Consider the following 22,163-nt stretch of genomic DNA (forward strand, 5'->3'; position numbering starts at 1 on the left):
GCCTCGATTTCAATGCCATTACACTGCAAACCAAAACAAATGAAAAGACTGACATGGGAGTAGAAAAGGTGACATCTCAAAACACAGTGCTTGTAATTAGAAATAAATGGTTTATTGGCCCTTTGATATTGTGTCTGGCATGTCTTCCCATAACACTGAGAGAAGACCGCCCCCTTGTGTCAAAACAGGAAAGGTGCAAGAAAAAAAATTGTAAACCTAACTATGACACCAGTTAAGGCATATCTTTATTTTTTCGTACACTACAAAAAAAAAGTCAATTTAGAGCCTATAAAACTGTTAAAAAAGCATACAACTAGACAATGAAATTATTTTAAAAATACAATACTTGATGGCATTTGTATTTTGCTGATATTCTTTATAATTTGTTTATAACAAAACCTAGACGAACTTGATCCTGGATGTGGAGTTTGCATCTCTTCGCCTGCAGTCTCAAAACAACTGCTTGTTACATTCATATACACTAGAAATATTAGATACAGATAAATACATTAACCTCTGGGTGGGTGATTGACAGCTGGATGGTCAACAAATCAAAATCTCAACGAGGATTAGTGGTAAAGAAGCTGTAGCATCCCAGTAAGCATCAAGTCAGAACTTTAAAACTGTGTCTCCTTAAAGAGTCACTCAAATGTTGTTGTGTGTTGTTTGTTTGTAAGTTTGAAACTTTTTGGAAAGTGAATCTTCATCAGAATACTTTTTTTGAAGACAATTAAATTTGTGTTAAAGGTGAAATATTTGTGTGTAAAATGTTGGAGCATTTAATCATGAAATCTTGATTGTTACAGTCAATATCAATGACATGAATTATTTTACATCCTCCAGTGTGTGTCTGGACTGTCTGGAGATCTCTATCTCCTCAAACGAAGAGTTGCTCGTCCTTCCCTGAGTGGCTGCGTCTCAGCTTCAGACCAGACAGGATCTTGTGGGCAGGTGAGGTCAGTTTGTGCTCTACAGGAAATGTCTTTGGTGACTGGCACAGAGCCCTACTCTGACCAGCACCCTGTCTGTTTTTGGACAGATTTATGTTCACATCAGAATGACACCCTGCTACTGCCTCCTGAGAAGACACCTGCATTGTACCAGAGGGTGTCTTAGTTACAACTGATGTAAATGTTGAGTTCAGCCCCAGCATGCACTGCGCAACCTTGGCGGGGCTTAGTGGGACGTCTGCCTTGTTCTCTGCGGCAATGGTGGCCTGGTGTGGCTGGCGGGTGTTCTCGCAGGAGACGTCTAAGTTTTGTGAAAGTCTCTGTGCTCCTGGCTCTGGAGAGGAGCTGCGGCTGCTGTCAGCACTCCCTGAATGGCCCCTTGCTGAGGCTGCAGGCTGTCTGGCAGCACGACTTAGGTTGGTGAGTCGGGTTCCTGGGTTATGATGGCGGTAATACTTCACAGGCTGTCTGGTGAAGCGATAGTGTGGCTGGGTCACCGAAACAGAGTCTGGTTCCCCTACCGGCTCACCCTGAATATCGCTTGATGCCCCTCTCATAGCCAGGACTGGGGCAGAAGAGGAAGAAAAAACATGTGATTCATAAAAGAAGTACAAATACATTTTATTGATTATAATAAGTTCCTATAATAAGTTCCACTTATCCTGCATATTGTTTTCAGGTAGTTTAAGCAAACATTCAGACTGGAACCTTCTGCATTGACTTGAAAGTGATAAACCAGTTTAAAACTGTTAGCCTTTGTAATGCATTTGAGGTCTATATCATGTGGTTGGTTATGGTTAGAAGCCTTGAAGTTGTGTGCTGTTGTAGCCATAGAAAAGAGAGCAAGAGTAGAGCAAGTGAAATGAATAAGAGGTGAAACCAGGGCAGCAAAAAACCTCAAAATGTCCTCAATGTGACATGTTGTCGACAATTAACCAACACGCAAAAGTAGCACAGAAATTGACACAACCCCCAACAACGGCTGAGCAATTTGACTCTGACTCACCCAGTTTTACAGATGATTGCATTAGGAAAAACAAAAAAAAACAAAAAACAAAAAAAGGAAGGAAGTCCTATTTCTAAAAATAACTAAAGGAAATGTATAATGACAGAACAAGTAGGAACTACAACAAACCCTTGAGACACTCTGCACCCACAGTATCTGGTGATTAGGAAGATACCAAATTATCATATGCTGGAATTAACCACGAGTCTATGAGACAGTTTGAGAGCTGTATGTCTTCTACCTACACAATCTCAAGCAGGATTAATTAAAACATGTCCTCAAGCAACAGAGCTACAAGCTACAACGATAATTTATAACTCATTAACAACAACAACAACATCTATAAACTACGTGAGACATCACCGCTATTGATTATCTCTATCTATCATTATCTTGTTCACTTGTTCTCATCAGGAGTAACTGCTCTATCACTACATCCCGCCTACCTGCTCTTTCATTGGCTTCAGGGCTGAGTTGGTCCACTGCCTCATTGGATGAAGACTTGTCAGATATATAACCCTCGCTTGACTCTCTCTTGATTGTTCGACTCTGTTGGAATGATACAAGTTGAGTGGCGGATTCCAGACCACGTCTAAACCTGAAATACTGCAGCACTTCAGCATACATAAATTCGTATGAGGGAAGGCCACATATTACTATTTGGGATGATTCTGAACATTTAAACAATTAAAAATGTCAAATTTATTCAGGAGATTTTAAACTGAGAGATTATATAACTACCAGTATTAACCCCCCTCCATACGCCTGGAGGACAGGTACTTTTACTTTTGTGCTTTTGGTAAACTCTGCTTTGGTTTTAAGCAACAGCAGTGAAATGTCCACATAGTAAAGCTTGGAAGAAGGACAGAGTCCATGCAGGCAGAGCAGTGGAAAAGCAGCAGCCGTCCAATGTGTTAATCCTGACAGAATAAAGGTGATGTTAAGGTGCCAGGTACTAAGGCTCTTAAAACAACAGGTAAATAAATCAGGAAAGCTAGCTCAGGTGCAAACTCGCTGACCTACATATGCCAAAGTACCTATGCTGAGCCTTTTTAATCTCAAGCAGCAGTCAAATGAAGGATACCATTTATAAAAGGGAACCCTTGAAATCAGTTGATAATCTAGCATTCAGCAGCAACAACTAAATCTGTGGTTGGGCTGAATGTTTAGTCACTGCAGAACTTACTTCTACTGAGAGTGGACGCTCTCTGCGTTCAGGGCTGGTGTGAAGCTCCCCATCCAGAGGACAGGAGGCTCTGGGAGGGGTGTCTGGAAGAGGGGCACTGGGGACAGGAGGAGGGGGTGTATTGGGTCTCTGCGTAGGACCAAAAACCTTGTCATGGTGTGTGATGAGGAACTCCACAAGTACAGCCTGGTAGCTGGTTTCCAGCAGGGTAATCATTGACATGTCCGTAGACACTAGAGGGCGCAATAGTGTTGGGCCAAACACTATACCCAAATTGCAAGGGGACATCTTGTTTTCTTCGTTCCCTGAAACTCTGTGAAGACAGAGAACAGACAAATTTAAGGGAAGCTCAGGCAAGGTGTGATATAGAAGCCAAACAGAAGTTCATGCAATGGTGGACAGTACTAGTGACTAGAGAGGTCTGTAACCAAGCTGCATGCTCACTTTTGCAGGTGAGACATCATGTACTTCAAAGTGTTATAGCAATGTGGAGGGAGTTTTTGTAGTAGTCTTTGCACGTTTTGAATGATGACCGTTATCTCATTATCTCTCGTAGTGTCTGGTGTTGGCTCCCTGTCACTCAGATGGTGAATGCTCTTTCCCACCGTGATGAAATCACCGTAAAGGTCAAAGGTTAGTAGGGGCTCTGGAAGCTAGGAGAGATAATAGTGAGGTCAGAGAGAAAAACTATTACAGATCTTTAGTCTGAAACCTCCTCTTATAATCATATTTTATAATCTTACAATCATAATATAATAATCTTATAATTCAGTGAAGTTCATTTGGCTCCTGTACCTCCTTCAAGAAGTGCTTAAGGAGAGAGGAGATGTCATGTGGTGAGACATCGGAGAGGTCCACCTGCTCCTTGTGCATCTCATAGGCCTGACAGAGCTTCTGGATGCGAGGCTTGGAACCACTTACACGATACACCCCCTGAGAGGAAAACAAAAACCATTATTGGACCACAACTATAACAATTTTATCTATATTTCAGTCATTGTGTCGGTAAGTAGTACCTGGACAGAGAGGGCACGACTCTCGATCTCAGATATGCAGTGTAGCACCACAAAGGGCACCTCATCTGGCTTGTCACGTAGCAGCAGAGAGAGGTCTACTCCGAACACCACACCCTTTCTGTTCTCACACTCTAGCTGACACACCTCCATACACTTCCTGTGCAAAGCCAGCCCGCACTGAAGGTGGGACAGGAACAGGACATTAACAATCTTTCTCAAACCACTCATATTCTGGCATTTTAGACAGAGCTGCTGGTCTTCTCCAAATGTCATGTTACAGTATGTGTCTCCCATTTGGCCTCATACCTCCTCACATTCAACCCCACTAACAACGATGTAGTTTTCACACTGCTTGCATTTGACCATTTTGCTCTTTGTCTTCCTGAGTCGGTGCGTCAGTGCAGCTCGTGAAAGCGTGCGTGCTTTGAATGGCTGACCATCAATGTACTCTGCAGGTAGAGGGACATTGGGGGTTAGGTTAATAAAACTTGTGAAATAATATGTTTAGAGGGGCATAAAACAAACAACAAACCTGATTCTGATGCCATGTCCCTTTCGTCCAGGTCGTCCGATGACACTGTCAAAGTGGATAAGGTTTTGGGCACCCTCCTATTAGTGTGAGCTTCAGTTATGTGTCCCACCAGAAACACAGAAAGTTGAGGGTCAATCAAACATGTTAATCTTTGCAAGGTTTTCAAATGAATGTGAAGGAAAAGTTGCAGAAACAAATGATGGCTGGTACCTACCAGGACTAGACAGAGACTCCATACTGCCTCCAAAACTGTCATTGTCACTGTATCCTGTTCTCCCTAAAGTGCATCAAACACATTAGAAAGAGAAATTTGACTGTCTGTTAATATAATAATGTTGTTGTCATGGGGAGTCCTTACTGCCATCTTCTGTCATAGGTGAGGCATCATTCAGAGAGCTGCTGTGAGGGTTGCTGGATTTTCGTTTGCCCCTGTCAAATCAAGGATTATGACAAACATTTTAGTTAAGTTGTACATGCTTTGGATATCAAAATATATCTCCTGCCATTATAATAGACATAACATCATCACTAGCCTTGAACAAAATTACTAACATTATTTTAAAAAGCTGCGTACACATGTGACATCCACAGTAAACACTACAGCAGAACATTGATCAGTCTACCGTACCCTTTGCCTTGAGGGACATACTCCTGGAAGGTGAAGAGTTGGAGTGGCTGCTCAGGGCGACGTTTGCTGAGGATGTAGAGTAGGTAGGGCTCGCCCGGCTCTAGAGACCTGCATGTCATCTCCAGGTTGTAATAACCGAGGGGAACAGGCTCTGTCTGCTGCCGCTGGAAGTAAAACATGTTGACTGTGGCCTGATGCACAGAGGAAAGAGTAGTGGTTTATCTACATACAGTGAGATGACTGTAATATACAGTAACAGAATACTGCTCAGCTTATTGATTTCCTGTTCACACCCCATTCTTATAAGTGTTAATCACATCACAAAGCAAATATGTGATGCTGTTTTTAATGTAGTGAAAAATGACTTATGTGTAGAACATCTGCAAGAATAATTATTTTATTTTATTCTATTATTGATGGAAAAGTGTCAAAACATAAAATACTTCCTAAGTTGAGTATTTCATTAAATCAAATACTCAAATATACCAATATGCATGAATGTATTGTTTTCAACACAAGCTGTTGTGCTTCAGCAATTGTAACTTCCCCTCTGAAAAAGGGAATAGCTGACAACATCCAGATGTATCCTTATCTGATGCTGCTATGAATATGTGTATGGTCATTGAGTTGGACCTGGTAACTAAAATAAATGCATGGCATTACTACCGTACATCTTATATTTATACCACAACCAAGTTTGACCATGTATGCTTCAAGACAGCTGCACTTAACAGTCTGTCTAGACGTACAGTACCAGTCAAAAGTTTGGACACACCTTCTTATTGCCTTGAATGAGAAAGTGTGTAACTGGTACTGTACGTTGAAATCAGAAAACAGATGTTTAGTTTCGTCGATCATACTAACCTCCTTCAGCACAGTGTCTCCCTGACAGATGAGCTTTCGAATGTGAGAAATAATTTTCTCTTTGACTTTCACTAACACATCCTGGTGGATCTTGGCGTCATTCACTGACTGTTTGTACAGAAGCTCTGCCTCCCACACCTGGAGGAAACAGGTGCATTATTATTTTTTTCTATGAAATTCTACTGTGAAACATCATAAAGACACTATGAAACATAATTATTCTGTTCTTTCATTAGATCAACATAAGGAAAATCACATGTACTGCAATATGTAATGGCAGATATTTTAACATCAGAATTTAGATCTTATGAACTATGACAGAAGAAATAAGTATAGAAATGACAGATATTTGTGGATTTTGCGAACATACAACACGTAATACAACAGTGGTCATGGGTGGCTGATCCGCTCTCTCAAAGACTTGTAATTCATCATTTAGAAGCCTCAGTGTTTCACCAATAATTTACCAGATTTAAATCACAATTTTAAATCTGAGATCAAACCAATTATATGATCACCAGCTGCTTTATTCCATAAAACATGGGTGAAGGAAGAAAAGCAGGCTGTGCTGCCTCAATACTTGATCCTCTAATACACAATAAAACTGTGAAAAAGCTAAAAAAAATAAATATAAATGAAAAAAAGCACCTTAGATTGGGCTTCATCCTTGGACTTCTTCCTCTTATCCAGTGTTTTGATTCCAGCTATGTCGTCTACAGCTTTAGCTGTGACAGCTTTAGCTTTCTCAAGCTCATCACAGCGTTGGAAGTATTGATGCCGAGCCTTTTTAAAAGCTGTCACTGCCTCATTCTGAAAAAACACAAGTGAGACACATAGAGGGAAACAACATGTGTGAGTTTGTTATACCCTGTCTGCCATGAGCAATCTTAACATAAATTCAACTAGTTCCTGTACCAACTAGATCATAAGGGAAATATCATTCTTTTACAAAGGCAAATATTTAGCATTAAATCCTCAGTTGCAGTGTCTCAAATCTGAGAAAATGGCTTTTGACAGTGCAATAAACTGAGCTCAGCTACAGTCGTAAGCAAGAATCCTAATTCACTTACCATCTTCCTTTGTTCTTTTGCCCACTGCTCCTTGAATTCTCTACGCCACTTGTCAATCTCATTTTTCTTGGCAACCAAGGCCTTTGGGACAGAGATACCAGATTAAACACATTGCTACATACTGACCTCTAAAAGACAGAGAAGATTTGGTAAAACTCAGATTTTTTGTATATGTGGGCAAACTATACTTGGTAACAGCGGTTTTGTAGCATTTCGGAAGTCCTTTTTGACGTCAAACTGTTCTTGATGTCTTGCTCTAGCGCCATGGTGTAGATGTACTGTAGGGGCATCATTTCCTATACAGGTGAGAACAACTTTAAATAGCTTTTCTATAGTAAACACAGCTGAGAGAGGTAAACTGTTTCAAACACAACTCCGATTACACATATTGTGATAATAAACTATACCTGCTGCGTCACATTGGCTTTTGATCCTTCAGCTGTCTTCATTATATTTTTGGCAAATTCTTGTTCTGTCAACAAAAATCTTCATTCAGTCATTTTTCTTCATCATATTGTTATTCACAAGTTACTGTACATCAAGACAAGATATGTGGAGCATCACAGAAAATCAGTTTGACTGTGGATTGAACTGGATCCATAATACTGATAATTGTTGTCAATGTGTCGCCTAAATATGATACTTGAGGCACCATTATGGACCAAATTGGTGATATGGCATCTACATCCCTTCAGATAATCCTGACCATTTCTAAAAAGCTCATCAAACCTCCAGGAGCTCAGGTAAAACTGGACTGTTGGTCTGGTCTTTTAGTGAAACTGATTTGTTTGGAATCAACTTTGGTATGCATTTTGCATCAACTGTTGACAGGAAATGACCTCAGATGCTCTCAGCTTCAATGTTTATGTCTGAAATTGTGAAATTGTTTGTAGATAATCTACTAGACTGCTCTTTTGCAGCTTGATACCAGCATTCCTCTGCACTGCTGATGTGGCTGGATCTTGGCTCTCGAAGCGATTGGTCTTTTTAAAAATCGACTCTACACTGTTGCTGCCAGTGTTTTGTGTTGCTCAGTGTTGCTCTGCTATGTGTAATCCATGCTTGCAGCTGATCTCCACCCAGAATTACTCATCGGTTGCTATTTCCTAACACTGCTCTTAACACAGATGATCAGGAGGGTGTTTCTATCACTCTCTATCAACAGACTTGCATGCTTGGCATCCCAGTCTGGGCACTGGGCACCTGTGCAGGCTGATACCAGGATAATCACTGTCTGTGCACTCCAAAGGCACCCTGTCTCCCCCATTACTCTGCTCTAGCCTGCTTATCTGCCCTCTAATCCTTTCTCTCTATGTGTGTGTGCAGCATGTAGCTCACTGGGGTAACTGCACCATCAACAAATGTCCTCACTGAGTGAAATAATATAGACAGATCATGTTATGGCATGTTTCAATATGGTGCTCCACTACTAGTCAACCCTCAAACATGCCTATACCAGTAGTTCTTTATTGTCAGCTGACCTTGTTACAAATTTTGAACTAGTAATGGGTATATATGCCTGATTAGTGTGTGTCCCATGTCTCTATGACTAATTACAGTTCCAAATTTGCAAATCCTCATTCACAAATTCACAATTAACATCTGGTCTAACTTTATAAGAAACCATTTGTTATAAAAAAGTTTTAAAAAACTACTTGCACAAACTTTTACACAAATAAATGGTTATTTTCTACGATAGTAATTGCATAGTGGATAAAATTATTTTCATGAGTGCAGTAGATTTGCATTTTGTAATCACGCCATCTGTTTCTGGATTCTGTGCAGTCACTATTTAAATGAATCAACAGGGCAGGCGCAGATTCCTTGATAAAGACACCACAGACAATAATTAGCATGTTACACTCCTATTTCCTTTTTTCAGCTGCATGTGCACTTACCCAAGCTGATTCTCTTCTCCATCCAGGCCAGGAGGTCTTTGGCGTATCGGCACCACATCTTGGCGTACTGCAGCGCCGTCTCCACTCCATCCTCGCAGCGACAGAGGGCCAGGTCCGCTTCCTCAGCTGAGAGGGAGTACATCAGCATCACTTCAGGCTCCACACACTAGGAGCTGTACCCAGGGTTCACACTGTGTCCATTGGGCTACACCCCACAGTTCTCCTGGAGGACTCAAACAGCCTCCAACCTCAAAGAAACATCTATCTACTCTGGAGTAGCAACTCCCCCTCCCCCGCCCCCGGCTCCTAGACTCTATCAGACAAGATAATGATGATCAAAAATTAAACATCACTTTAAAAAAGGTGTGCACAAACCCAAAACAGGAAGCAGTGACTGCATATGGCAAGTAATAGTTGCTCCTCAGAATAAATGTCCGGCAGTTTCCAGTAGGTCTCACTACACTGTTCTAATCACTTTCAAGTACGGCTAATGGATGAATACTGTTGACTGGCAAAAAATCTCTATCCAATAAATCTCCCAGTTGACACAAATAGGGATGTGACCTGAGAGAGGTAGGTTTCAATGAACCACAAACCGCTTTAGCTAAATAAATTCCCTCCTCCCCTCTTCCTCTCTCTGCCTGGCCCCTCCCTCTCACACCTGCTCACTTTTAGTTAGCTAGAACAAGACAAACTGTGCGAGGAGAGTCACTAACACCACTTAGTGCCAGTGTGCAGCGTCAGAAACCACCATGTCACAGCTCTATTGTGGTCAGGCTTGCAGGGCGTTGATATGACAACCACTCTGGTTCTTCCTCTGTGACTCACACCAATGCAGGGTGGATGATGTATGCATGACAATCACGTTGTCTTTTAAACGCTCTCTATACCACTTTCTCTTTTCCTCTTTCTCTCTGTGCTCCACTTACAGCACAACTTTTGCAAATGAATGTCACGATTAAAACACACTAGAACAATTCTTCATTGTCTCCTTTAACCAAAGGTTAGAGCACGGATGCACTTCAAGAACTTTCACTTCTTCTAACCGTCCACAGGGCAGTTCCAAGTATTCAGCTGTTTCTGAATGCAAGCACTCATTGCCAAAAAGAGGGCAACAACTTCTTATTTTAAGTTCCTCACTCAGACATGCAGATTTTATTCTGCTCTATTCTTTTTTTTTTTTTTTTTTTTTTTTACACAGACACCAAATCCAGTTAGACTGGTAAAAATCCAAGCAGGGGGATCTTTTTAACCGTGTCTTCAATGTAAATCCACAAAAAAAAAAAAGAAGTAAAAAAAAGGAACAGGCAATTCTAGGAGAGTGACGGATTTGTGGCCAGATTGCGTGCCAAGATTGACCTCTGTTAGCCTTTCCTCTCTGTTTTGTAAGGAGATCTCTCAGCATTTGAAGAAATCAACCTCCAAGCAGATTCTGCGCTTCCCTATGGACATAGCCTCCTGTGTTACGATTGAGGATTAGCTCAGCCGAGCACAGATTGCAGAGTGACAGGATTTAGAGGAGCATCGAGAGAGGTTTACCTCCTGGTGTGTGACTGTACGGAGGGGGTTAAAGGGTTGAATCCCAAACCAACTGGAACACATAAAACAAGACTGCCAAAGAGCATGTTCTAGTAAGTGCCTGTTGCCTGATTATAAATTGCTCACATGCATGTAATATACCCAAACACTAATTAACTCTCTACGTCGAGTGAAAGCAGGGTGCAGATATGTATGAGCCAAAAAAAGACCATAAGAAGTCCAATTTACACTCCAAGATGAGACGAGTTTCTATACTGCAAGAACACGTTAGCGATTGGCTAGCTCTTTCTACCCTTCTATTTCCACTGTGTTCACACTATCTGTAATTACTAATCTCCTACTGTGCACTGTGCAGTTTCAGCCAAACTGAGGTTGCAGTAGTTGGCAGCCATTCCCTGTTTGGACTGTATGTAAGCGTTTTCTTCTTCTCTGTCTTCCCTGTATTTACAATCATAGTTCTGTATAACACTGACACCTCCTCTCTTTACAGACCCCTCTGTCTTCCCCTGATGTCTGAGGTAAAAACTGAGTACAGCTGTCTCCTGCTTTAATCCTCTTCCTTTATCCTAATCTTGTTACAACAAGGCAATTACAACTCACGGCTAATTATATGAAAACAAGCAAAGATTGAAGAAGATACAATATTAAGTGTCATAGACTGAAAGCAGCTCCTGCAAATCATTACTGATGATCTGTTGGGATGTCAGATGTCATTCACAAGGCAGGTGGCTTATGTTGAGGTAAGAAAGATGGTCTCCTGGGGGGAGCTAGTTTCCAAATCAATGACCTCAACCACTACAAGAAGTCTCTGATTCACAGACTGGTGGTAACATATAGAGGAACTTGTTCCCAGTGAACAGAGCTTCACAGTTTTTATCAACTGACTCACAAATATGAACATACAAGAATGCTTTGGGTTCAATCACACGCACGCTCACACTCTTCTTTCTTTTTTTCTCACGCACACACACACACACACACGCAAATCATACCTGTTGAGTTTCCATCTACTTCATTGGCTTCAAGGCGATTCTACGGACAAAACATATCTTTATACTGTTGGAAGAAAACACAGACTTTTACTCTAAAAGTATTTATTTGATCAATTTTAGGTGTTGGTCCCTTACAGACACATTATGTTGCTCTGGGAGATCTGCACTTTCTGAACAGATGGACTGCGAGTCAGGGTCTGCCAAGAGTTCCTCCCCTTCACTGAACACAGAAACGTATGTAATATATAGGGAGAAAAACATGCCACTTTAAAGAAATGTTTGGGCAGATGTGCTTCCACAAAAGGAGTGGTTTCCAGTGGTTTCAGTGGTTGTCATAAAACTAGAGTAGATTAGAAGAAATGCACCATTCCTGCAAAGAACATAGATTAATCCTGTTCTAAGAACTTGCTCTCATTTTGTAAAATATGCCAAATTAAATATTCTATATTGAGAGAGCATGCATAGCTGGCTGAGTTTCTGTTTATGGATAATGGCTTTCAGTTGACAAAGATGTCTGCAAACAGTTTCATCCTGTATAATGCAGGAGACAAGGAAACACATGGTAGCACTATTTGAAAATGTAAAATACTTACATGTTTACAGATAAGTCAAGATTATCAAAGTCTCTGAAGATCTCACTGTATCGATTGGTTTCAGATTTACGTTGCACCTTCCTCACATCTGAAATGAGAACGGGAAAAGCTGAGCTTCATAAAGAAATAAGGTGGTGTTACTACTTATGTCTTTCATAACACCATTGTAGATGCAGGATCCTGAAGTGTGATCTCCACCAACCAAGTGCAGACCACACACACACACACTGACACTAACTCAAAACACAAACACACATTTTCTTTCTATAAACAGAAATGTGTAAACTTGAAGGCCAAACCATAAAGTTGTGGTGAAGAAATAAAAAAATGTTATGACCATGATAACACACTGATTTAGAATTTAATTACATTTTTTATATTGCCACAAGGCAGACATAAATGTAGTTGCAATGGTGAAGCAGCCGTGCAGCTCTGACCCTTGTCCTTCTTTCTAGTGATCACTTCAAATGTCGGTTATTCTACCTTTGGGTTACTTCTTAACTGCTCTACAATAGGCATCAGCTTAATGCCTAAAATATACAACATAACAATATATTGTATGAGAAAAACATTTTAAAAAATGCATAAAGATAAATGATTCTGCTAAAAGACACGACAGAAATCAAAGAAAGTTCCTCTGCTGAAGTCAAACATAAAGTAGGATTTCCTTTAAATTTCTGACATTTAAAGGATCTGAAAATGTTCTTTGACTGAATGTGAACTCAAATATAATGATGAGCAACATAGTGCCTTTTGATAGCAAGACCTCAACCTATTGTGCTCTGACAATCTAACTGATGTTTCGCTTTGGGGGATGTGCACCAAAAGGTTAAAAACTGATGATTTACAACTGGTGCAGCAAATGAGAAAAGGCACTCTCTCTCTGTAAGACGACTCCATTTTGGTCAACCACATCCTGCTTGCAATTTGTGTCACGTCCCATATATGAACACTTAGTCCTTGTTTTTTTACACTAGCAATGTTCGAGTATGTAAGTGATAAGTGAGAGGCAGGTAAGATGTTCCTGTGAGTCAGAATTACAGCGTCCTCCATTCAAATTCAACACAGTCACTGTTTTACACTTGCAACATTTTCAATAATTGCAAACAATTTTAAACTCATGAATTAAAGTAACATTTTGAAAAGTTTCTCAATGCCTGATGGGGATCTTTCAAAAAAATTTTAGTTAGATGTTAAGTTTCCCAAACCTCACAACAATCTTAATGATATATTAACATTCTATTCATGGCTTTTTGCAAAGCTCAACGTAAAGAAAAGTATATCTTCCTAAATAAAAATATAAAAGTCACCCAAAAAAGGTCAGAAGAAGAATATGTGAAACTGAAAAAAGACTTCAGGAAGTTCACCAATTCTGCTTTGACTATGAGCGTACAGCAGGGCACCACAAAAACTTAACAAAGAGACACATTAACAAAGAGTATTCAGGCAATATGCAGTATATGCACACACCCACACACAGTACCCGTGTCATAATGGCACTACAGTAATGTCAGTACACAGCAAGAGACTATTGGCCCATTTAAAACCATCTTAACTAAAAAATGTTTATCTTGAAGGGTACAAAAAGTACATGTAAGGATGATAGGCAACATTTTATATATGGAATAAAAGGTGAAACTTCCTCAAAGTAACCTCAGCACATCACAATTTTTTATTTGTGCTCACCTTTGGTTTCGGAGGAATCCTTGTTTGGTGCTTGATCTTCTTCCATTTCGTTACTATCACCACAGCAGCCAGACCCTACCAACACCACTCACACATCATCTGCTCTCAGGATCACACTTCAATACCTATAAATAAACAGTATAGTTGATGGGGCAGGAAATCTGCACTGCAGTGTGTACATACACTGCCACGCTTTTGGTAAATTATTAGCATGCAGCTCTAAGCTTTCTTCCGTTTGGTGCTCTCAAAATGATCTTCCTCTGGAGGTTGGCCAATGTTTTCACCATCATAGGAAGAGGAAGTGTGTCTTGCTGTCACTTGTCACTGTAGGCCCCACCCACACTGCCATGCTATACATAGTGAGATGGTGCCACTGTGTTTAGATTGAGTGGTCTTTGTAAAAAATCCCCAAAAAAACCCGTCTGACCGCAGTTGATTGTTGTAGAAAATGTTGAAGTGCAAAGAGTTTGGACAGCTTGTATTTTCAGAGATTACAGGTACATGACCATCAGAATATATATGATAAAATCAAACTCTTTCCTAAATAAGCAAATCAATTCATACTCAAAGAAATCAACTTTGTCACACGTATTTCATTTTTGTAGTGAGTACTTAGAGGTGACTTAAAAAGGAGTTACTGAAGTGTAAAATTAAAGTTTAACCTCACTCATTTGGCCTCACTGAGCATAATAATAGAAAGGATGCTAGGCATCCTTTCTATTATGCTAAATGAGGCCTGGACCCCTCGAGGTGCGTCTGAGTATTATGTGTTTTTGGGTGGTTGTCTGAAATCAAACCTATCTCAAAATGTCCTCCATCCAGGAGTACTGAACAGTAATTAAGTTGAAGAAGCCTGCCAGTAAAATGGTGACACCTTGAGGATAACCTAGATAAAACAAGTGAGAACAAGCTCAGTGCTACATGCTTGGCAGTGGCTAATGTACCCAATCAGTGTGTTTCTCAGTGTAAAGTTAATGCAATGGATAGTGCACCATCCTTGAGCAGATCCATGTGCAGGTCCCAGTGCACATGAGGTGGAAATGAAGTCTCAATAATCCCACAAAGGATGCTACAATAATACATCAAAATGTTCTGTCATGAAGTGAACTTTTGCTCTAAAGAATAAAGTTATGTTACTATTACTGTTATGTTAACTGTTTCTCATGCCTGCCTGTGTTCACATTATATTATAATTGGCAACAGCATTCCCCTGTCATAAGTTAAATAGAGACAACCTACATTAACAGTGAACAACTGCTTACACTAGCATGACAGTGCACATCCAATCACAGTATTCACAAATTCAATTTTTTTTTTTTTAAAAATAAAACATTTTATTATTTGTTGTTGGCACAATGGACCACAAACATTGTTGTGCACGATCTGTGGGTGAACTTAAGTTAACCAGCAGAAATCAACTTCTTGGGAGATTTGGTGTAGCCATGTGAGTCAAAACCACGACAGAATAAAAAAAGCTGTGAAAAGCAAGATGATCCAAACTTTACATCTTATCCCTCGCAGGGGCCTTTTATCAAGTCTTGCTCACCCAAAATGCTCAAATTCAGATTTAACAGTGGAAGTGTGATTAAGAGGTGGAGAGACTGACGGATGTGTGTTTGGATGTGCCTGGGTGAGGCCTTTTTGCGGGACCTTGAAGGGCATTTGTAACCATGTTCCTCCCAAACCACCAAGTCTAAGGCGTGTACAATGGTTTGCCTCGCCTATAACCCTGTCAACAGCTGGTTGGCAATATTGGTCTGGAAACAATCCTGAAGTGGCACCAAGGGACACAGAAATAACAGATTTCAATGGTTTCTACACTACAGTAGCACCATGAATCAGCGATTAGGGGTTAACAGAAACTGTTGCTTGTGTGTTTTGTAAAGCTCAGCTGTAAGCATCTAAAGTATTAACTGATGATTATTCAAATGACAAACATGTTGAAATTTAGTAAGAGAAAATACTAAAGATCAAATCAAAGGACATGCAGATGTTTCTCCTCTTGCAGTTTTCACAACAGAGACCATTGAACTTAGACTAACTGCTGGCTGATTGAAGACATGAATGTCAGTCTAAAAATCTTGATTTCAGTCACATATAATTGTAGCCTAATTCATTTGTAGAATTTTATGAATAAAATTTCACAGTGTTATGTCAAATTATGACAATGTAGCTAACTGTCCGAAGACTGAAATGTGACAGTCCAATTGAGCTCTTTGCTTATAGGTTCATTTCTGTATGACAGACACAAGTTGGGTACTGCAAATGCCATTCCATATGGCAAGTCTAGTGCCTTTATAACGTAAAAACTAAAAACGGACTCGACAGAAAACACACCTGATCCCTTTTTTAACTTGTCACATCCCCGCTGTGATGCAAAAATCAAGGGTATCATAGATGAAACATAATTGAAAAACTAATATGATTTGCTCTAAGCACCTTCAAGGTCTTCATTCAGTTCCTTTCATAGCTCGTCCCGTGCTGTGCTGTCCAAAGGAGACTGGAGCACATCTGAGTTCTGCGCCTCAGTGCTGATCTCAGCTTGCTCCCGAGTTTTTCCTGAGCGCGCTCTGTCCCAGTCTGTGCGGACCTTGTCATTGTCCCACACTGTGGAGGTTTCTGTGTCGCTGATGTAACCTGAATCGCCAGTGTAGTGGGTTGGATACACTAGAAGAGGCTCTGCTGAAAATGCCTTCAGGTCCCTGGTCTCAAACTGCTCCATGTAGTCAGACCTGTGGAAGAGACAGTAATGTAAGAAAATAATAAAACAGGCAAAACATCATAGCAGAAGCATGTGTTATTAATGTATTTATATTACAGTACAAACACTTACACAGGATGTTTATTGTACATGATAGGAAGAAATTCATCCACCGGCAAAATCCTCTTTAATGGTTCTGCTTTCATAAGCTTCTCTGCACCTTGTAATGATATCATATAGCCTAGAGTCCAATACGAATAGTCAGCTTCCACTAAGTTATGTATATTGGGAACAGCTTTCTCTGGGTGGTCCACTTGCATTCTCTTCCGACCAATATAACTGGAGAAAGAAAGAAGAAGGAGAGGTGAGAAGTAATTTAATACTTATGAGAATCAAAGTAAAATTAAAAGACGCAAACTTACATGAGATCCCAGTCCAGTCCTTCTTCCTCCACTTCATTCATCAAGTTCATCAATCGCCTTTTGAAGAAGACCTCAAAGCGCAGGTCATCTTCAATCACCAGAGATGTTTTCAAGCCTCGCTCTACAATCTTAGGACAAACACACATGTGCAAATGAGTCAGCCGTCTGTCTGGTTCACAAATGTTTGGTTCAATTTCATTATCTGCTGGAAACCAGCTGTTGGCTTCTGGGGTTCACCTCTTTCCAGATGTTATAGTGGGAAAGGAAGCATCCCAGCTCTCCCTTTGTAAGCGGGCGGCCGTGATAAGGGTCACTGTATCCAGGGAGCATATGGATGCCCATAGTATGAATTTCACTGATATTCATCGCTCTGACATAGGTAGAGAAGAAGAAATCTTAAGTATTCATTAAACTGAACTTAAGTGCTTATTTAAGTGAACTTAAGCTGAACTTAAGTGAACTTACTTTCCATCGACAGCTGCAATGACCTTACAAGTCATCTCCTGCTCGTACAATGCCCTCAGCATACGTTCTCGGCGGTCAGTCCGCCTCTGCAAGTTTATCATGAACACCTGTATGTGGAGCAACAGTGGAGACAGTCAGTGTAATTGCATATTTCTGACAGCATGAGGAAATATTGAGCACAGAAGTGGAAAGAGAGCCATTTTTGCAGATGCCATCTTCACATCACTCCTTACTCACCTCATCAAAGCCCAGTTTGTCAGGTTGTTTGCTAGGAACACGTATGTATTTGGAAGGCATCACTGGGGGATTTCGCACTACACGATGAGAGGGAAGATGGATGCAGAAATGGTATAAAATTTATATAAAGAAACCCATGCTGAAAGTTATCATGAGTTGAAGCAGCAGAAAGTAGAATAATGATGTCAAGCCAGTGGGAAAAAAGGAGATGAATGCAAAAAGAGAGCCCTCATTATGAATGTAAGCTACTCACCGTTAACCTCCAGCACGGAGTGCAAGAAGCTGTCAGCTTCATCTTGCAAAGTATTGTGGGATCGCAATGGCACAGGGAAGTAACCATAGGTCTCTTTGTTACATACAAACATTTGAACATCTGTAGAGAGCAGAGGATGGAAATGTTTTCTCACTCTTAAGTTACACAACTTAGGTTAAAACGGTTAATGCCAAATGTGTCCCTTCTTATACCTGCCATCCGAGCAGAGAAGGCAAACACAATGATGTCATCGAAAGCCCAGGTGTATTTTGGATGTGGTGGGTGAAAGGCCAGCTGCCTGGACGCCTCTTTTCTGAGATCTATCAGGAAAGTGGAGTGGACCATGGGAACTGCAAAACAGCCCTTCCGCATATGCTTCCTCATGGGCAAGTAGGCAGGGGTGCGCTTATAGTAACCCTGAAGAAGACGAGTTGATTAACACTTGAGTTCAGAGAGGAACAAAGCTCTTCGAAAACACTCGAGCACGAACACCTTTGAAAATCCTCAAAACAGTACCTCGGAGGTCATTCCACACCAGAAGTTCGAATAGGCTGCACGGGATTCAAGCATCGGAGCTATAATGGTTTTATTCTCTTTCATGAGCTTCCACAGCACATCTGGATTGGTGAGGAGGTTATCGCAGTCCACCAACTACACAAAGAAGAGGAAGAGAGAAGTGTGTGTGATTCAGACATCTTCAGAGAAAATGCTGAACAGGTCATGAAAGTTAAATGGGGAAACTGAGATCGTTAAAAAATAAACACACAGACTATTCATTTGCATAACAGTGACCAAAGTCTGTTTGCAATGGAAAAGGCTAAGAGCATTTCCAAAGATCTGTAGTGCAAAATGATTGCGATTTTGGATGTACTGTGCTTCAAAATTATATACCACTGAAGCTAGACAATGTGGGCTGGGCTGGGGAATACAAATAGAAATGTGAACAGAGCTGCATTTAAAATAAGGTTCATGTCGAGGCAATCTTTGTGTCAGATGAGATAAACTTTAACCATAAAAGACAGAAAACTATAACTGGGTCAATTTTCAACACCCTTCTTGGTGCCTAAACTGCAATTGTCATTGTGCTTTGGATGTGACCCTGTATTTATGCTTCTGCTGCTATTACTGACCAATAAAACTTGGGTTTTTATTGGTCAGAAAATCTCTGGGTTGGAGCACTGGCTCAGTGCTTAAGATGGAAAAGTTCTCAGTGTTATTATTCTTTCATATGTGCTTGTAAAGAGTCTTTATGTTAACCTACCATAAAGTAGTCCGCCCACATCTCACGAGCTGACTCCAGCGCTACTTGCCGAAGCTTCATCACGTGCTCATAACGGAGATCTGTCCATTGCTTCGGACCATCTTCATCCTCATAGCGTCTGCAAGAGATATTTTTCCAGTCTGTTTATTTGCTCTGTGAGCCTTTTCAGCAACGCCAAATTTTGCCAATCACAGTAGAAACCTGACCTGGGTTTCTCTTTCGGCCTCCACTCCACGTAATGGTACAAGTTCTGCACCTTGACAAGCCAGTCACGCAGAATATCTGTGGTGTTGTCCTCGTTATGATCGGTCGCTACCCTGTTAAAACACAACGAATGTCAATGATCACAAAAAACTGTACTTTTATAACATCAGACGGGTTGAACATTATGAAAAAACTCAGGCTGTTAAATGGAAAACAGTAACAATGGTTGAATGTAGACTGGATTCAAGCAACGAAAGAGAAAAGCGATACCGCTACTCATATAACAGTAGCACAATGTTCACTCTTCTGTAAGCTCATTGTCTGCAGCTGTGGGAACTGACACAGGTGTTAATGATACCAACATCACAGAACAAAAACATGATTCATCCAGTCGATAACACATCATGTTTTGATGAACAACATAACAGAAGTGAAACTTTTTATCTGCAATGACTCAGAACAAGAGGAAATCATTTGACCCGGCTGAAGCCAAGTCTGAGGCAAACAAAAAAGTTTAACAGCTTGGATGTTTGGTGTAATTATGCAGAGGAATGAAATTAAGCCAAATATTATTCTTAGAGTCATCCCACCTGCCTGAAACTCCCTATCAAGAAAGTTAGGAATTCTTCAACACAACAACTGCGGCCTTCCTCTCTTTATCCGTGTTGTGTTGAAGGTCAGCAGACTTTTCTGCAAAAAGACCATCTGCGCTAAAATCAGACAAGTTTGTTTTTCTTTTTTTTTTTTCTTCCTCAAATGGACGACAGCCAGGCCGGAATCTCTTAACAGATCTCACATGGATGTGTGAGAACACTGCAGCTCCTTGCTAAACCATTTCTTCCCTCTTCCCCAGCTGTCCATCCTCTCAAATCCTCAAACATTGAACTGCACTGATTCATCTGCCTGATGTTCAGCTCTAATAATATTAGTTAAAAGCATAGTTTTGAACTATGTGCGCACATTTAAAAAAAAAGGGGTTTCACTTATATCTGGTTTAATGGTTCTGAGGCTTTGGTGTGATTACAAGAAGCTGTAAAAACTTCATCATAAAGCATACAGCATGTAGTGTTTACAGCATCATGCGACAGTTTGCATTATCCCAGATGTAGCTGTATGTGCTTGCAGAACATATCTAAACAAAGCTGTCCTTACCGTAGACATATTTACAAAAGTGTCTTATGAAAACCAAACAAAAACAGGAGCATTCAAACAGTTTTACTTTTGTAACGCCGCTCAATAAAATGAAACTCATCCATTACGTTGATGGGTGAAGAGCATACCTCTCTGAGCCCTTTAAGGCAACCATGCAAGCCGCTCAGAGCTCTGAGGGCATGAGCACAGGCGGGCTGTTGGAGCATGTTGTTTAGTTATTATATGGGAAACACCTTCCTTTCAATTCCCACAGTTTGTGCCTGAGCATGTTAGATAGATGTTTAAAAGGTCTATAACATAAATTCCACTAACCACAAGGTAATTGACTTAGAAAGTCAAGTTTGTCAAGAATAACAAATAGGGTGCATTAAGTCTGGAGTATGGCCTGCAGGGAGCCATAAAACTGTATAATACAACTAGGTGTTAGTTTCCATGATCATTTTAATCATGTAGGGTGAATATTCAAGGTTGCTCTGTTAAAGTTCAAGTTCCACGTTTAGTGATGCCATCATATATTTTCACGGATGAGGTTTCCTGAGAGTAAAGAGTCAATCTACTTAACTGTGGCTGACTGGTATACAGGAGATAACGCTGACTGGAGGCAAAGATAACTGGAAGTAGTGACAGGCATATTGTGTCTTAATGGACTGTGTAGACATAATAACCCACTTTGTTAGGATTTGTTTGTTAAATCATGTAGCTCCCCTCGTGGCCAAAGTAGTACCGTCCCCTCCCCTCCACGTATACAGATCAATGCATGCTTCTCTGACCAGATGTTCTCACCTCTGTCCAACATTAAATGGATACATGAATTTGCTATTTATGCAGCAGCAGCTCTTAGGTAGTTTCCTGCTTGTTAATTTTTGTTAGACTTTTTTATGGCTACATAGTTACCATTTATCTTGCCTCCGGGTCCACCCCCCCCCCCCTTTTTTTTTTAAACTCTGCAGCAAATCTCAACTGCCCGACCAGAAATGTAGTTTTATGAAAATAGTTACAGGGTGAAATCTTTGGAAGGACACTTAAAAACTTTTTGACCGTGTTAAGCTTTTATTTATTTAAGCTCCTAACTCCACTTAGTTACTTACCACAGTGCCATGCGTTCCTTTGGATAGTTGAGGCGCTCAATAGTACCGAGGAAATACGGTAAAGAGTGCTGGGAGTTTCTGCAGATGAGGGTGACGAAGACCCGGGGAGCGAGCAGCGGAGACTCGGGGCTCCAGCGCTCCTCCGCAAAATATCCCCGGGCTGGTCTCCAGCAGGATAGCAGAAAGAGGACCAGGGTGGCGGGGAGGCAGACGAGCCCGGCGAGACCGTGCATTGCAACGGTAAATTAGGAAATGTTGAAGAAACAACAACTCCGGATGGATTATAGCTCCTGAGGCTATAGAAAAGTTGTGTCTTTAATATGCACGGTCATCACAGAAAGAGCTAAATCTGAGCCTACAGCTCTTGATGTGACAACACCGCGATTTAAAGGGGTGGGGCGATTTTAAAGGGGATGGATT

General features: G+C 40.8%; 2 protein-coding genes across 2 annotated transcripts; both read right to left on the minus strand.

The window, feature by feature from the left end:
- Positions 1 to 90: 90 nt before the first annotated feature.
- gmip (GEM interacting protein) lies at positions 91 to 14,228 on the minus strand. The gene is made up of 21 exons (XM_067615463.1): positions 13,961 to 14,228; positions 12,275 to 12,362; positions 11,817 to 11,901; positions 11,682 to 11,721; positions 9,151 to 9,276; positions 7,660 to 7,724; positions 7,441 to 7,548; positions 7,253 to 7,333; positions 6,831 to 6,992; positions 6,183 to 6,320; positions 5,319 to 5,509; positions 5,049 to 5,119; positions 4,905 to 4,967; positions 4,691 to 4,780; positions 4,465 to 4,607; positions 4,159 to 4,335; positions 3,938 to 4,075; positions 3,587 to 3,795; positions 3,143 to 3,455; positions 2,403 to 2,505; positions 91 to 1,515 (listed from the first exon to the last, which is right to left on the minus strand). The coding sequence occupies exons 1-21, from the start codon at positions 14,004 to 14,006 to the stop codon at positions 878 to 880; spliced, it is 3,075 nt and encodes a 1,024-aa protein (XP_067471564.1). The 5' UTR covers positions 14,007 to 14,228; the 3' UTR covers positions 91 to 877.
- A 195-nt stretch (positions 14,229 to 14,423) lies between these two features.
- On the minus strand, positions 14,424 to 22,128 carry colgalt1a (collagen beta(1-O)galactosyltransferase 1a). The gene is made up of 12 exons (XM_067615465.1): positions 21,744 to 22,128; positions 19,506 to 19,616; positions 19,300 to 19,417; positions 18,555 to 18,689; positions 18,251 to 18,455; positions 18,039 to 18,158; positions 17,786 to 17,862; positions 17,549 to 17,655; positions 17,321 to 17,453; positions 17,084 to 17,211; positions 16,794 to 17,000; positions 14,424 to 16,692 (listed from the first exon to the last, which is right to left on the minus strand). The coding sequence occupies exons 1-12, from the start codon at positions 21,974 to 21,976 to the stop codon at positions 16,425 to 16,427; spliced, it is 1,842 nt and encodes a 613-aa protein (XP_067471566.1). The 5' UTR covers positions 21,977 to 22,128; the 3' UTR covers positions 14,424 to 16,424.
- Between the last annotated feature and the right edge of the window lie 35 nt (positions 22,129 to 22,163).

The sequence above is a fragment of the Thunnus thynnus genome, chromosome 17, assembly GCF_963924715.1.
Source record: "Thunnus thynnus chromosome 17, fThuThy2.1, whole genome shotgun sequence".
NCBI lineage: Eukaryota > Metazoa > Chordata > Actinopteri > Scombriformes > Scombridae > Thunnus > Thunnus thynnus.